This window comes from Phycodurus eques, chromosome 4 (assembly GCF_024500275.1).
Source record: "Phycodurus eques isolate BA_2022a chromosome 4, UOR_Pequ_1.1, whole genome shotgun sequence".
Classification (NCBI taxonomy): Eukaryota; Metazoa; Chordata; class Actinopteri; order Syngnathiformes; family Syngnathidae; genus Phycodurus; species Phycodurus eques.
Genome location: NC_084528.1, coordinates 32,386,558 through 32,402,084, shown reverse-complemented (window position 1 = coordinate 32,402,084; position 15,527 = coordinate 32,386,558). Strand labels below are relative to the sequence as shown.

Below are 15,527 nucleotides of genomic sequence, written 5' to 3'. Positions count from 1 at the left end.
GTACATATATGCAGTCATACGTAACCCTGTCATTTTGGAATGAAAGCGTAGGTTACACCATTTTCATAACCTCTAGATGGTGGTATACATTTATAAAATGTGAGTTTCCCCCCCCCCCCCAATCTTCCTTATTTATACCCATGTATAATGCGCACTATTGACTTTTGACAATTTTTGGGTGGAAAAAAAATGTGCACTATACATGAGAAATTACAGCATATGAACGATGCGCATGTACAGAAACAGACACGCATAACGTAAACAGACGCACATGCGCCAGACGAGGCTAACTGAGTCGCGGCGGGAACGTGGACATTTTTAGCAGGAGGCTAGCGGCCACGGCGACGCCCGTCCCTCGCGGCCGTCCGCAGCACTTCCACGCCGGACACGAGCCGCCGCCGACCTGCAGAAGACGACACGAGTGCGCGTTGATTGTGCACAAATAACTCCCGCGATCAAACTCTCGCGGGATGCTAGTCCGAACTGGCATCGAAGGACACGACATCTACCAGACGCCGTGATATGGACCAATCAGAGCCAATGTTTCCATATTTAACTGAAGGAAGATGAGCGATCCAATCAGGGAGTATGATCCCACTGAGGCTGTAATGCTGTGTGTCAGGAGCAAGAGCCAGACTTCATGGACTGCGTGAAAGCCAGTGGCCTCGTTAGGCCCAATGCTCTTCTTAAGCTCCCCCCCCCCCCGAAATGATTAGGTTTGGAAAAGAAATAAAGTTTTTTTTCAACCCCCCTACAAATCTTGAATACGTGGGGATAAACCACCAATAAGCCTTTTAAGGGTTGCTTCCCCCACGAAAAATCAAAAACATTGAAATTTTTTTTTTTTTAACAGTTATTGTGTTGTGAATCAAAGTCATGTCATTAGTCTCCATATTCATCAGCTATTAATTGTTAGCTGTGAAATGATATATATATATTTTAACATGTTATAGTAATAGTATATGTCAAATGATTTCATATTTTGTCCTGTAAAAAATATGCTCGGCAGGGTGGATTGTTTTCATCTACCGGCCAAATCAAACAGTTAAGTTTGGACACTGCTTGTGATAGAACATTTCAATGAAAACATAAATTAAATATCCAGTCTATACAGTTAAATAATACAAATGAGGCCATGGTCCTTTTTTGTCCTCTCGGATTTTAAACTTTACAATAACAAGAGGAGGCGTTTAATTAGCTCAAGCGGTTTGGTTCTTATGGTACAATGAACTCATGTGAACCCACAGCAGAGAAGACGTCATTGTGACCTGCTTGTTTAACTGCATGCAAACATTTTTACTAGTGCTGTCACTATCCAATATTTTTACTATGAATTATTCCATTGATTACTCCAAAAATTGGATAAAAAAAAATATGCATCAGAGTTTATTTAATCATGTTTTCCGATTTCTTATTTTGTAACCGTTTTGTATTAAATGATGTTGAAACAAAACCATACGAACAACAATTGCGCAATATGACGAGAGGGAGAGATGTCGTACTCATTAGCCTTTTCGAAACTGAAAGCGACGTCTTGGCTACTGATTAATGCGAACGAATGGCTACTAGTTCGACATACACTTTTTTTTTTTTTTTTTTTTATACATACGCTTCAGGTTCAACTACATGTCAGTTACATGTTATTCATAATACGGCTGCAAATGACCATTATTGTCATAATCGATTGACTTTTATTTTTTTCCAGAAATTGATTATGATTCAGTCCCTCCCCGTTTGGTCTGAAAATGGGCAAAAATGTTGATCTTTGTTTTTCAAAGTAAAAACAGATGTTCGCAAATGTCTTATTTTGGAAAAAAACAAAAAACACCCCAAAAAAAATCTTCTGAAGTTTGATTAATCAATGAACAAAATAGTCGTCAATTATTTTAACCAATCAATTGTTGCACCTCTGTTATCAAATGAAAAAAATGGCAGTCTAGGTTCATTGTGTGCTATTCGTAACTTTGCAAGCGTCGCATGTCGACACCGGCGCGAATGGAAAGCCCCCGCGAACGAGAAATTGTCAGTCCGTATTTTCATCGTCATGCCTGGGTGATTTATACACAAAATAGGAGAATGTCTTTCTTCTCCCCCTCCCCAGGCCTCTTATTAGCATAGTAATGAATGTGCGCGTTGCTGTTTTTGATTTGGTGTGTTTGCGTTTCAGCCCGCTGTCGCTGCCCTGCCAGAGGAGGTCGTCTGGGCCCGAGTCACGCAAGTCAAAGCGGCGCATCACGGAGACGCAGGTCAGTGCCTCGGCTGTCCAAATAAGCCATCAATCCGTCAGACGCGGCTCCTTTCGCAAGCCCCCCGCCAAGACTGATGCGCCACGCTTCTTTCAAGCGTTCGTCCGCCTCCGTACCGGCACAAACATCACGTCAAATTATTCAACAAAATTATTACAAACCATCAAATAGTTACCGTCAACTGGAAGCCGACGACTGCCGCCAATGAATATATTCGTCAAGTACGTCTTTTAACGGGCTGGCCGGATTGTTTGTGAAGTTCTAGCTGCTCCATAACTGTTATGACCAACAGATGCCAGTAGATGGTGGCGTTTCATCACTGTGGAAGCAAAAGTAGCGGCGGCGGTGCTTTTGAGGAGAAGCTCAAAATTAGGCGGTGAATCTCGGCTCGTCACGTCGATTGTGCGGTTAGAAGTCAAACGGGCGAAGACCCCCACCCTCTCTTGGCTCTCTGCTCACCATGCATACCACCACCCACACTCACCCTTGTAGCAGTTTTATTCATTTTGGTAAGTCTTCCTTTCAATTTTCTGCCCCAAACAACTGCAACAAACAATAAAGCTCACCTCATTCATCCCACTATCATCGTTAACAAAGTGAGTGAGGCAAAGGTTATGTAGCTAAAATAACTAAACAAACAAACGGATAAATAAATGTTTCATGTCGCGAACGGCAAACGGCGTGTAAAAAAAGCCGTTGACGGTCAACTGGAGCCATGCAGTGAGTCCCTGTTGCTCAAGTCACGTTTCCTAGTCGTATATCTGCAAATAAATAACGTCACTTCATGTGTGTAAAACACTTTTGAGTATAATGCGCAAGCCCAAAGTTGACGCCAGAAATTCAGATGTCTTCGACCTATGTACAATTCCCATGCTATAAATGACAGTGGGAATTCGTCTTTATACCTCTAATTAATTCTAATCGGTTACACTATGTCAAGCTCCCGTAACTCCTGATGAATGTATTTAATAATGTGTCTGTGAAGCACTCGAGAGCAGTTTGATACTGCGGCTTCAAGGTGGGGGTGTAGTTTTCATTACATCGCGCAAGTCGTCTCATGTGTCAATGCTCACGTGGGACGGGTAAGCCCCCGCCTTAAAGCCGCAGTATCAAAACTGAACTCTACAGTGAACCGCAGACACAATATTAAATACATTCATCAGGAGTTACGGGAACTCCGCATAGTGTAACTGATCAGAATTAATTACAGGTATAAAGACGAATTACAACTACCGTAGCGACAATATTCAACACATTATTCAGGAGTGAATAATTATCAGTTTATGATTAATTTTATAAAGGAAACAGATTACAAAGTGGCAGGATCTCAATATGAATATATATTGTTAAATGAGAAAGAGAAGAGGAAAGCACAGAGCCTAGAACTGAATGCGGGGACTTTGAATGTTGGGACTATGACGGGAAAAGCTCGGGAGTTGGTTGACATGATGATGGGGAGAAAGGTTGATATATTGTGTGTCCAGGAGAGCAGGTGGAAAGGCAGTCAGGCTACACGGTTGAAATGATTTGACCATGGTGGAGATGGGAAGAGAAATGGAGTCGGGGTTATTTTAAAGGAAGAGTTGGCTAAGAATGTCTCGGAGGTGAAAAGAGTATCAGATCGCGTGATGAGGCTGAAACTTGAAATTGAGGGTGTTCTGTATAATGTGATGAGCGGCTATGCCCCGCAGGTAGGATGCGACCTACAGGTGAAAGAGACATTCTGGAAGGAGCTAGACGAAGTAGTTCTGAGCATCCCGGACAGAGAGAGAGTCGTGATTGGTGGAGATTGTAATGGACGTGTTGGGGAAGGAAACAGGGGTGATGAAGAATTGACGGGTAAGTACGGCATCCAGGAAAGGAACTTGGAGGGACAGATGGTGGTAGACTTTGCAACAAGGGATGCAAATGGCGGTAGTGAACACTTTCTTCCAGAACATAGGATGACCTAGAAGAGCGGAGGTAGAAGCACACAGGTGGATTACATCTTGTGCATCTGAAGGAGGTTTCCGACTGTAAGGTAAGTGGTAGGGGAGAGTGTGGCTAGACAGCATAGGATGGTGGTGGGGAGGAAAATTAGGAAGACAAAGGCAGAGCAGAGAACCATGTGGTGGAAGCTGAGAAAGGACGAGTGTTGCGCAGCTTTTCGAGAAGAGGTGAGACAGGCTCTCGGTGGACGGGAGGAGCTTCCGGAAGACTGGACCGCTGCAGCCCAGGTCATCAGAGAGGCGGGCAGGAGAGTACTTGGTGTATCTTCTGGCATGAAGGAGACTTGGTGGTGTAACCTCACAGTACAGGAGATCATACAAGGAAAAAGGTTAGCTAAGAACAAGTGGGACACCGATAGTACCGAGGAGAGGCGAAAGGAATTCATTGAGATGCGACACAGGGCAAAGGTAGAGGTGGCAAAGGCAAAACAAGAGGCATATGGTGACATGTGTGCCAGGTTGGACACGAAGGAAGGAGAAAAGGATCTATACAGGTTGGCCAGACAGAAAGATGGGATAGAGATGGGAAGGATCTGCAGCAGGTTAGGGTGATTAAGGATAGAGATGGAAATGTGTTGACTGGTGCCAGCAGTGTGCTAGCTAGATGGAAAGAATACTTCGAGGAGTTAATGAATGAGGAAAATGAGAGAGAAGGGAGAGTAGGAGAGGAGGTGGACCAGGAAGTGGCAATGATTAGTAAGGGGGAAGTTAGAAAGGCATTCAAGAGGATGAACAATGGAAAGGCAGTTGGTCCTGATGACAAGGTCAGAAGGAGCTATATTGTGTCTTTGTAGAGCTAGAGAAAGCCTACGACAGAATACTGTGGTACTCCATGGAACTGTGGTACTCCATGCGGAAGTCTGGAGTGGCAGAGAAGTATATTATAATAATACTGGACATGTACGAGGGCAGCAGAACAGCGGCGAGGTGTGCTGTAGGTGTGACAGACGAATTGAAGGTGGACGTGGGACTGCATCAGGGATCAGCCCTGAGCCCCTTCCTGTTTGCAGTGGTGACGGATAGGCTGACAGGTGAGGTTAGACTGGAAACCCCGTGGACCGTGATGTTTGCAGATGATCTGCAGTGAAAGTAGGGAGCAGCTGGAGGAACAGTTAGAAAGATGGAGGCATGCCCTGGAAAGCAGAGGAATGAAGTTTAGCTGAAGTAAAACAGAATATATGTGCATGAAATGAGAGGGGTGGTGGGGGAAGAGTGAGGCTACAGGGAGAAGAGATAGCGAGGCTGGAGGACTTGAAATACTTGGGGTCAAACGTCCAGAGCAATGGTGTGGTCAGGAAGTGAAGAAACGGGTCCAACCAGGTTGGAACGGGTGGAGGAAGGCTGTCGGGTGTGTTATGTGACAGAAGAGGCTCTGCTAGGATGAAGGCCAACGTTTATAAAACAGCGGTGAGGCCGCCCATGATGGACGCATTAGAGACCGTGGCGCCGAAGAGACGACAGGAAGCAGAGCTGGAGGTGGCGGAAATGAAGATGTTGAGGTTAGATCTCCGAGTGACCAGGTTGGATAAAATTAGAAATGAGCTCGTCGGAGGGACGGCCGAGGTTCGATGTTTTGGAGACAAAGTTAGAGAGAGCAGACTTGGATGGTTTGGACACGCCCAGACGAGAGATAGTGAGTATATTGGTAAGAGGGTGATGAGGATGGAGCTGCCAGGCAAGAGAGCGAGAGGAAGACCAAAGAGAAGGTCGATGGATGTCGTGAGGGAAGACATGAGGGCAGTTGGTGTTCGAGATGAGGATGCAGGAGATAGGCTTACATGGAAAAGGATGACGCGCTGTGGCGAGCCCTAAATGGACAAGCCCAAAGGAGAAGAAGAAGATCGTTAAAAATATATCATTATCAGTATATCTCATTTGAATACAAAGGATTTGTTTTAACATTTAACATTATACACGGGTATCGGAAAATACCCATATATAATATCCACTATTGAAAATTGTGCATTATACGCATGTGATTACGGATACTATTTTGCCATCAAAAGCCCTTTGTCACTCTTGTTTTTGTCATTTATTGTCACAAAAGCAAAACAAATATGGGCGTCAAAGCCACTGTTGTGCTCGGCATGTTTCTTTCACAAAAATCTCGTTTTCTCCACTGTTTGGTCAGAAAGCGGTGTTTGGGGTGAAACCAATCCACGTTCTGCCGCTGATTACGAAAGAAGAGAAAATGCTTCAAAAAAAAAACCAATGTTTTTCTTGTGAAAAAGGAGAGTCTACTCTTTCCTTTGGTAGGTTTGGTACTTATACTGTCACAGAATATTCTGTGGGTCTTGAAAGATGTGTCAAAATGCTCCAAAGCAGTGGGGAACTGTCATAAACGGCCAAACAACCAATCAGAGGACGAAAAAAGGCTGACTGTCATCAATGAGGAGGAATTTGAAATGTGATTGGTTACAGAAACATGGCAAATACAGTTTACCTTGGGCCAGCAGTACTGATCGTGGAGACAGTGGGCAGATTAAATTGACATGGCAACAGACAGGGACTGAAATATGATTGGACGAAGAAAAAATAAATAAATCCAACATCCACATACAGGAAGCACTGCAGCCAAGAGAACCATGACCAAATGAAGACAACGGACTATTGGAAACCAATGAACACAATTTTATGGAGCAAATTGTTGGTTGTGTTTCATTTCAACGCAGAAAAAAGCCGCCCGTGTGCGCTGCGCAACATCTCGTCGCATTTATCATCAATTCCGCCCGGTTCCCAGGTGACCGCCTTGACGACTCCACACGTCGGCTCTTCTATTTTTACAAACTTGTTGTTAACCGCCGCGCTTGACGTCCTCCCACACGCCGCTGATTGTGCTCATGCAGTAATCCTGGAAAAAGGCTCCCCTCCCTCCGTCTGGCTCGAAGCAGAAGATTGTGATGGTTTCAGTTTATAATTGCCTCGCGATGCCACAAGATGGCAACAAAGATCTTTTTTTCTATTCAACAAGGCTATGGCCTGCCTAAATGAAGCTCCAAGCCTCACGCCAACATAGTTCCTTGGCACTAAGACGCTGTCAAAGCCATATTTTTAGACAAAGAGGTGAGTTTTTCAGCAAATAAGAGGATGGGTTCCAAAAGAATTCCGCAAACTGTCCAAATTGCAAATATGCAGGGGATCACTGTATTTGTTTCATGAAATTGTATTGATTTTGTCTCTCTCTTCATTTCCTAGCATTTCTCTTGGCTGCACTGCTTCCAGTGTGTGGATCTTAGATTTTGTTGTCCAATCAGATTTCAGCCTCCTTGTGTTGCCATGCCAATCTAAACTGCCCTTGGCCTTTACAATCAGTTGTGCTGGCACATGGAACATTTCTTTAAGCGATCACATTTCAAATTCATCTTCACGGGGCCGGAGCGCTGGCCATTGATCACTTCATAATGTTTCCATCCTCTGATTGGTTCCTCGAGGAAGAACAGAGAAATAAAAAGTTCAATGTTTCCATTGAGGTAGGTTATTGTATTTTTTCCCCCCTTTACTATATGTTTTGGGTCTGGAACGTAACCCCCGCGATAAACGGCCGTCGACTGTCTACGCGAATCTCCCCATTGCAAATATCGACCCGTGTGCGCACGATTGACTGGTGTGATGACGACGCGCAATTCGTGTTTTGTCTATCTCCTTTCAAGGCTTGTCCGCCCCCGGTTTTGTCCAACCCCATGGAGCTGCTGCCTTGTTGCCATGGCTACGTGGGAGGGGACGGCCTGTACACCCCCGGGAAGTCTGAGGAGGAAGTCCACCTGAGGTGATGCGCGTTCACCTTCGTGTTTTAGACGCCTCTCTCACTGGCCTGGAGACCAGTTGGTCTCCACTGGTGACGTCTCCCGGAGACTAGCCGCGTCGCCAGGGAGTCGCGGTGAGATAAAACATTCCATTTCCGTGGAGACCGTTTGGCGACTCCTCTACACGATCACTATAGAAACAAAATCTTAATGTCACAAAATTGTCATCGAAATGTATGTGGCCATTGTTACGTATGCCCACTTCAACCTCGTGTGACGTGTTCTGGAGACGTCTTCCCGGCGAGAGCGCAAGCAGTATTTTGCTCTCCCGTTTCCCTGAGTGGCGGCGACCGATCACTCTCGGCGATCTCGGCGACGTCTCCGCCAGTGAGACAGGCGCCTTAACGGCTCATCAGTTCTGAATCGGTATCAACTCGCAGTATGTCGAAGAACACATAAGGAATTTGTTTCCAGTAGTCGGAGCCGCTCTAGTATGACGACAGACAGCCATTTTGGCAATCAAGTCTTTTGAGACAAAACTATGGGGTCAAGGGTCACGTTACCCATTTGGTGGTTGACGGTTACACCCTGGCATTATGTAATTGGTTTGGAAATAGTACCTAAACTAAAACAGTGGTTCTCAAACTTTGTACACCAAGTACTACCTCAACAAATGCTTCACTCTCCAACGACCACCATTAACTGAACTGTACCTTCAAAATGTTCTCTCCTTGAAAATTCAAAAATGTACTGTAATGGGCTTGGGAAGAATAAAATGAAACGGGCAGCAATGTTGTCCATTTTGTTTGTATTTAATTCAGTGATTTTTTTTTGGCGTACGACTAGAGCGAGCCCACGTACCACTAGTGGTACTCTGACCACACTTTGAGAATCGCCGACCTAAAACGTTACCGACAGTTTTCCAGGGAATTTTTCTAAGGATTCCTGCAACGTGAGCAACATTTAACAACAGAAAATTTCAGCTCCATTTTCAAGGAGTAGTCGTCCCTCGTTTATGGCGAGACGACTGTAGCGACCGTGTATTTATTTTATTATTTACACATATATTTTTAAAGCTTTATGCATAACACCAATACAAACTATGCCTGTGAGGTGCAGAAATGATTTTTGTCCACTTTGTGTCGCCATCCTCACATTCGACAGTGTAGTATCTGTGACTATGAACGTGTGCGGCTTTAAAAGGCGGGGCCTGGCCTGGCGAGCGACGTGGGCATCAGCGAAATTAGGCTGTGAACTGGCTAACTGTTACCCAGTCAGTGTGTCGAGTGCCTCTGTTTTGTCGATTGTTCGAAAGTGTACCGGCGGCCGTGTCTATCCTTGACCATCTGTGGAGGGATTACAATTCCTTCTCAGTAACGGGGGGTAGGCGACTATATGCGTTGACTTCACTGACGACGTGCGGCTGTAGAAGCCAGTTCTGCTTTGCAGTCTACAAATTCTTTTTTGAAGTGCCAAATGATCCCAAACTAAAAGCGATTAGATATTAGATAATTAGATATGATGGCTTTCAAAATCCACCATACAGTGAAAAGTCAACTGCAATATGGCCAGGGGCCACTGTGTAAATAAAGTAGGGTCTCAAAAGTCATAGGAAAAGAACAAATTGAAACTGAATCACTGAGAGAAAACGGTCATCGCTGAAGCCAGCTTTTACTTTGATCCGTTCACACTCGTAAAGTACCAAATGAAAAGTTGGGGCAACAGTTAATTTGTGTACTTGCCTAATTGGATGGCGTGTAATTTGTCAATTTTCCACACGCATGCTTTTCCTCCCGCAGTTCTCCCCCGAAGCGGATGTATGCGCTGTACCACACGGCGTACAACAGAAACACGGCGCTCTCCAGAGGTCTCCATCACTGTAACAGGTTTTTGCTTTTATCGTCATGAGTCATACTGTACGTGAATGTATGATATCTTACTAGTATATGGTTCCACGATGACTGAGGTGAAGCCTACAAGGTTTTTTAGACGATGAATCCGTGCAAAATTCCTTCTCTTTGGTTCAACGCAGTGATGATTTAAGTTTGCGTTGAATTTCATAAATACGAGGAGGACTCAGACATTGACTATTTTATCTGAAAATAAGCTTCAATCAAGCGTCTTTTTGTTGAGTTCAAAATGCAGAGATAGAATTCCCGGTGTTTTGTTTTTTTCTGTGGGAGACGGCTCTTTGAGTATTCAAGGTTGCCGACCCCTGAAAAAGCCAGTGCCTCGAATTTCCACCACACTGATTTTGAAAAAGATGTCAATTACAGCCGGCGGGGGCAATTGACCTCACGTGAGATCTTCTTTTTTCCACCGACACTTCACTCATGCAAAACACGACAGTAGAAAACAAAACTCCACAGAGCAAAATCATTCATTCAAGACATTTGCCTGTTTTATCATTGGACAATGACATGGAAGGCTTTACTAATGGTGCCATTGGGGAAGGCAAAGGCTTTTCCCAGCTTGAAGTATGTGTCACGTTATTGTGAAATGTCCTCTGGATTTTCCTTCGTCCGGTGCAAAATACGACACGGCTGGCAGGGTAAATCTGCACGGGGGTGGGTTACGCCTGGTTTTCCTCATTTGGCAGACGCACGCAAGCCATTGTATTTATTAAAAGGAAAAAAAAAAAAAAAAAAAGGGGCGGTCTGCGGCATAGTTGGAGTGAACACGGCCACCTTGATTTGCCGCCGATCAAAGCGGCTCCTCTCATTCCCTTGAAACGGGGAGCAATGACGGTCTCGCACGGAGACGTCTCAGTGCGGAAGGGGGCCATGCGTAATCGCAGCGATCCGTGCGTGGCAGACAACCTTAGCGGGTCCCCTTATTAAATACACAATGAGCTGGTGAAAACCGCTGGCGACTCGAACATGTCTCCGGACTTCACGCATCTATCCCCGCACCGGATCCTTCGTGTGCCCCCCGTGTCGGCCAGTGGGATGATTGAAATAATATGATGATAATGCCTTCACTGAATTGATTTCGACAACGATTCAGAGTGTTCGATGCCCGCTGTTGAAATACGTCGGACATCCACCACACACGTCCGCGGGGCTCGCGTGCCGGTCTGCCTCCATGTGTACCTATCAAATTTGCCAACATTGCATCAGACCAGCAGTCTACCTATTGCACCGGACTTAGACATGGACCCAGCAGGCCCAGGTTTAGACTGACTTTCAGCCACCTAATTGTTAGATCCGCACCCTCCTTGCGCCAGTACGCCCGACTTGTTGCAGACCGGTCTGCCAAATTAGCAAATAGGCGCAGCGAGCCTTGCGCTTGCAGGAAAATAAGATACACACATTTTTGCACTCCGCTGCAGATGCGCCAAATAGGAAAATGCAGCCCATAAACTCGCTTTGTTGGGTGTACCGTGCCGCTTGGTGGCCACTTCAGTTTTTCAGTTTACGACTCCTTTGGTTCCCCCCCCCCAGCATGGATGACAGCTGCAGAGTCCCCCCGCCCTGCTTCCCGTACCCCCTCGACTCCAGCGACCACATCCACCACCCGCACCACCACCAGCCGGGACAGAAGCAGCCAGAACCCATCCTGCTACGCGATTTGCCGCCTCGGCCCCAGGCGGATGCCGTCGGAGGCGGCGGCGGCGTGGCCGGGGACGGGGCGGAAGACGGGACGCTTACCAGGAGCTGGGGCGGAGGCGAGGCGGTGAGAATCCTGGCCAGACGGGTCACGCCGGACGGGAAGGTGCAATACCTTGTGGAGTGGGACAACGTGGGCTTGTACTGAACTCCACGCACGGACTCTTTTGTAGTCGCCACGAGGAAACGCCGGCTTTAAGATACTAAACGTGGAAAAGATGGGGGGGGGGGGGGGGGGGGGGGAATAGCACATGTCGCAAAATCCAGGTTGCTCTCATGGTACCGTCTCGATCCCACGTCCTTTTAACCTCACGACTCTTGACTCTATGTTCCTCTCGCTGGTGTTTCTTGGGTATTTGTACTGTTAACTTTGGAATATGCCTTTACATCTGCCATCTTTTACCAGGACGGGATTGTGTTTAACCTCCAGCTGGTTCGTTTACCTCACATCAAGCGGGGAGCTCTACTTTTAAGTTTTATATCAACCAACTAGTGGTCAAAGGCCAAACATACTTTCGAAAGCTGATTATTTGGGCTTGCCTTGAGATATGAGATGAATTCATTCTGTGACACTTGTACCTCAAATCATTTTTCCTCATTGACATGCATGGAAATGCCAAATATTCGTTACAGCCTCCCTAGTAAAAAAAACAACAACACATTTTTACGTTTAATGTTAAAAAAAACCTAAAATATTGAGCTTTATAGAAACATACAGGAATGACATAAGTGGAATGAAATCAATAGAATTTTGCCACACATTGGCTTAATATTACTGCGCCAGTAAACCGCAGTAATATTAGTCGTTCTTTGCAGAGGATAAAGCATATACGCCTGTGAGTATTATTTTATTAACTGCGTTTCTCCACCGTTTGTGTTCAAATGATCCGTTGCTTAAAGGGTCATAAACCCACCACATGGCTGTTATTCGTTAACCCATCAATGGCGTTTCCCATTATGTGTTAACAAGTTAGTGGACAGGCAAAGCTATATGTTTGTTTTAAATACGCAACATGTAGTTTAGTCTTTTGTTTTATGTTTAATTTGACAGTAAAAGTCGAGTTGTCAAAGCAAAAAAAAGAAATTAAAGAAAACATTTTCTGAACACTGACTCGTATCTGGAAAAACGTGCGAGTCAGGTCACTCGTATCTCAAGGCACCGCCGTATTAGCGCTCGGAAGGTTTCTGCGATGTTAAAAAGGAGTTTTTGAAAGTCAGTTCAAGTTTTAAACCACTCGTGCTTATCTTCCATCACTTCACTAAAGCAGCGTTTACCTCCTTTGGTGTCCTCGGTTTCCCGTGGAGCTCCGTTCCTACGGCGACGACATATTCCCAGTTTGTTGTCACGTGCCGGTATGTAACGGAGTACTGTAGTAAAGGTTGGAATTACAGTAAATACTTTACTCACAAAATGTTTGGGGTATTGGGCTGAAATTTCAGGATAAACCGAAAATGAACTATAACCTTTACAGGTCAACTTGATTTGACCTTGTGTAAATGCACATGTCCAATTGTTCAATGTTTCACTACCTTTGAACAATTTTAATGGCAAAATTCACAACAGGTGTTCGAGCCATGAACACTTCCACTTCTATGTCTTTCTGTGACTCTTCTAGTCTCTCTGTAGCAAGATGCTGATGACCCTCGCAGTTCAGTCGCCCTTTCCGGACCCGTGAGGCCAAAAATGTCAACAGCGTGACGAAGAGAAAAATAAGAAATATCAATTCTAAGTCCGGCAGCAAATGTCAATTTTGCGCTCAGCTCTTTGTTGACCAAAAAAAATAAATAAATACTAATCTGAAACATGCAACATTTGGACGCGCATTGAAATGTTTACACTGTCATCCTCAAATTTCACCCCAAAGCCCCAAATCACAAACCTTTTGTGGGAAGTGTACTTCTATGAAGAAGAAGAAGAAGAATCACCTTTATTGTCATGAACATGCATGCATGCACGCCAAATGTGTTCTCTGCGTTTTACCCATGACAGTGAACACACACACACTTGTTAGTGGAACCGACACACTGGAGCAGGGGGCAGCTGAAGAACACTGAGGCACGCCAATTAAACGGAAGAACAGGAAGTACGCGTGATGGACGGTTTCGTCTTACGTCGCGCGGCAAACTTGTTCCTTCCGCGGCATTCCGAACGTCCAAACATCGTAAAGCGAGGACCCCCCCGTGTGTTGGAAAGAAAACGAGTCACCTGGAGGTTCACGTACAGTTCTCTCGTTGTATTATGTCACTGAGATTGTAGCTTGCTTAACCAATATTTGATAGATTTTTGTCATACATCATTTACATTGAGTCTCATGTATTTGTATTTTTTTTTTTTTTTGGGTTATGCAGTCACATTGTACTGCTTTTTTATGTATTGTTTTATTTTACACTGGTTGCTTAATGGTTCTTTGGGTTGGACCAATCACATCATCTTGCGATAAAAGACAAACATTGATTAAAAAAAAGCTCGACTTTCCAAATTGATGAAAATATTTCTGCTTGCAGGAAATGATTGAGGATTTTTTTGGTATTTGATGTTGGACACCCACTAACTACAGTGGGTCACTTTTTGTTTTGTTTCACCACTTAGCTATTTTGGTCAACCACATTGAACTCAAATACTAAAATTGAAGGCAACAGATTGTCATTTGCTGGCAGTTTCTCGGACCGCAAGTAGCAACTTGGTAATACTTACAATATTAGTAATACCGGGTTTGCAATCAAAAATGGAGGATTCAACCCGTAAGTGTTCTTTCGAGGGACACGATACTTTCAAGGACCGCCTCTTTTGTGGTCAGGTTCGAAATGCAAGTGGCGGCGTTTTTTATATTTTTGACTTTAGAGGTGAGAAGAATGTGGTTCAAAAGTTCCAGAGTTTATATTTTATACAAAAGCTTTACTTCAGCACTGAGTTTGATACAGCACGCGCAATGTTGATTTGAGTTCCCAGTTTCATCACCTACGTACGTATACCAACAATGGACAATTGGCCGTTTGTTACGACGCAGGCCATTGCGTCGGTTTCCATCCCACTCAAGTGTCTTTGTTGCTTTGTTTGAAAAAGGGAAAAGGCGGCCGAGTGGGGCGATGGTGTTGAATGTATTGAGTGTTTTCTAATGGTAAATTTGTACCCGTCAAGTGCTCGTTTTAGGTTGTACTCTCACCGGAATGTTTCAAAAGGAGGAGGGAATATAGATACACGTTCTGGAACTGATTTATTTTGGGAGCCTTCTGTTGTTTTTGATGAGCTGTCAAATCCAGGAGCAGTTTGGTTTCTTTTTGAAGAAATGACCTTTCTATAAATGCTCTCTCAATACACACAAGAAGAATAAATGCTTTCCCTTCATACGTGGTTCCCCCCCCCCCCTCTTTATTCATGTGTAACTGGCGCTCCCCACGAAAAGTCTCGAATGCTTTTGCGAGCCTTCAAGTTGAGTCCATGCAGGTTTCCTCACATAATATTCTCCCGTTTGCGAACGTCTGGAAAGGCGCGCGGCTGCGCACTTGCCTGGCCGCGGCCGAGACTTTTGCGTTGGCCAGATGACGACTCACGATGATCTCGCGAGGCGTTATCGCGAATCCGACACGATTGGCCGTCGCGTCGCTGGAAGGGCGTGACGCGGATGGCGTGTCCTGCCGAGAACTCGAGTGCGATGCGGGACAACGAGCCGCCATCTTGGCTACCATGAGCACGACTGTAAACTGCTTTGCCAAATTAGTAAATGCGAAAAAACAAACAAGAAACGCAAGGACTGAACCGAACCGTTTATTTCCCTAAAGTCGATGCAAATCACAGTCGGCATCATTTTCAAGTCATCAAGTGTAATTTCCATATTTTTCAACAAACCTCTCAATGATAACAGTATTTTTTGTGCAAATAAAACCCTTCCAAACTCCGTGGGTATTCTGACAAAAAAAAAAAAAGAAAGAAGTTCAAGAAGA

The 15,527-nt window shown here is 44.9% G+C and overlaps 1 protein-coding gene across 2 annotated transcripts in view; it reads left to right on the top strand.

The window, feature by feature from the left end:
• phf1 (PHD finger protein 1) overlaps positions 1-14,943 on the top strand; it is a 32,535-nt gene extending 17,592 nt beyond the window's left edge. For both annotated transcript variants that reach the window (XM_061675339.1, XM_061675338.1), the window contains exons 12-15: positions 2,168-2,246; positions 7,885-8,000; positions 9,777-9,863; positions 11,421-14,943. In XM_061675339.1, the coding sequence (XP_061531323.1) occupies positions 2,168-2,246; positions 7,885-8,000; positions 9,777-9,863; positions 11,421-11,733 (595 nt within the window). In that variant the 3' untranslated portion in view covers positions 11,734-14,943. The remainder of the gene's footprint in view (positions 1-2,167; positions 2,247-7,884; positions 8,001-9,776; positions 9,864-11,420) is intronic.
• Positions 14,944-15,527: the final 584 nt, after the last annotated feature.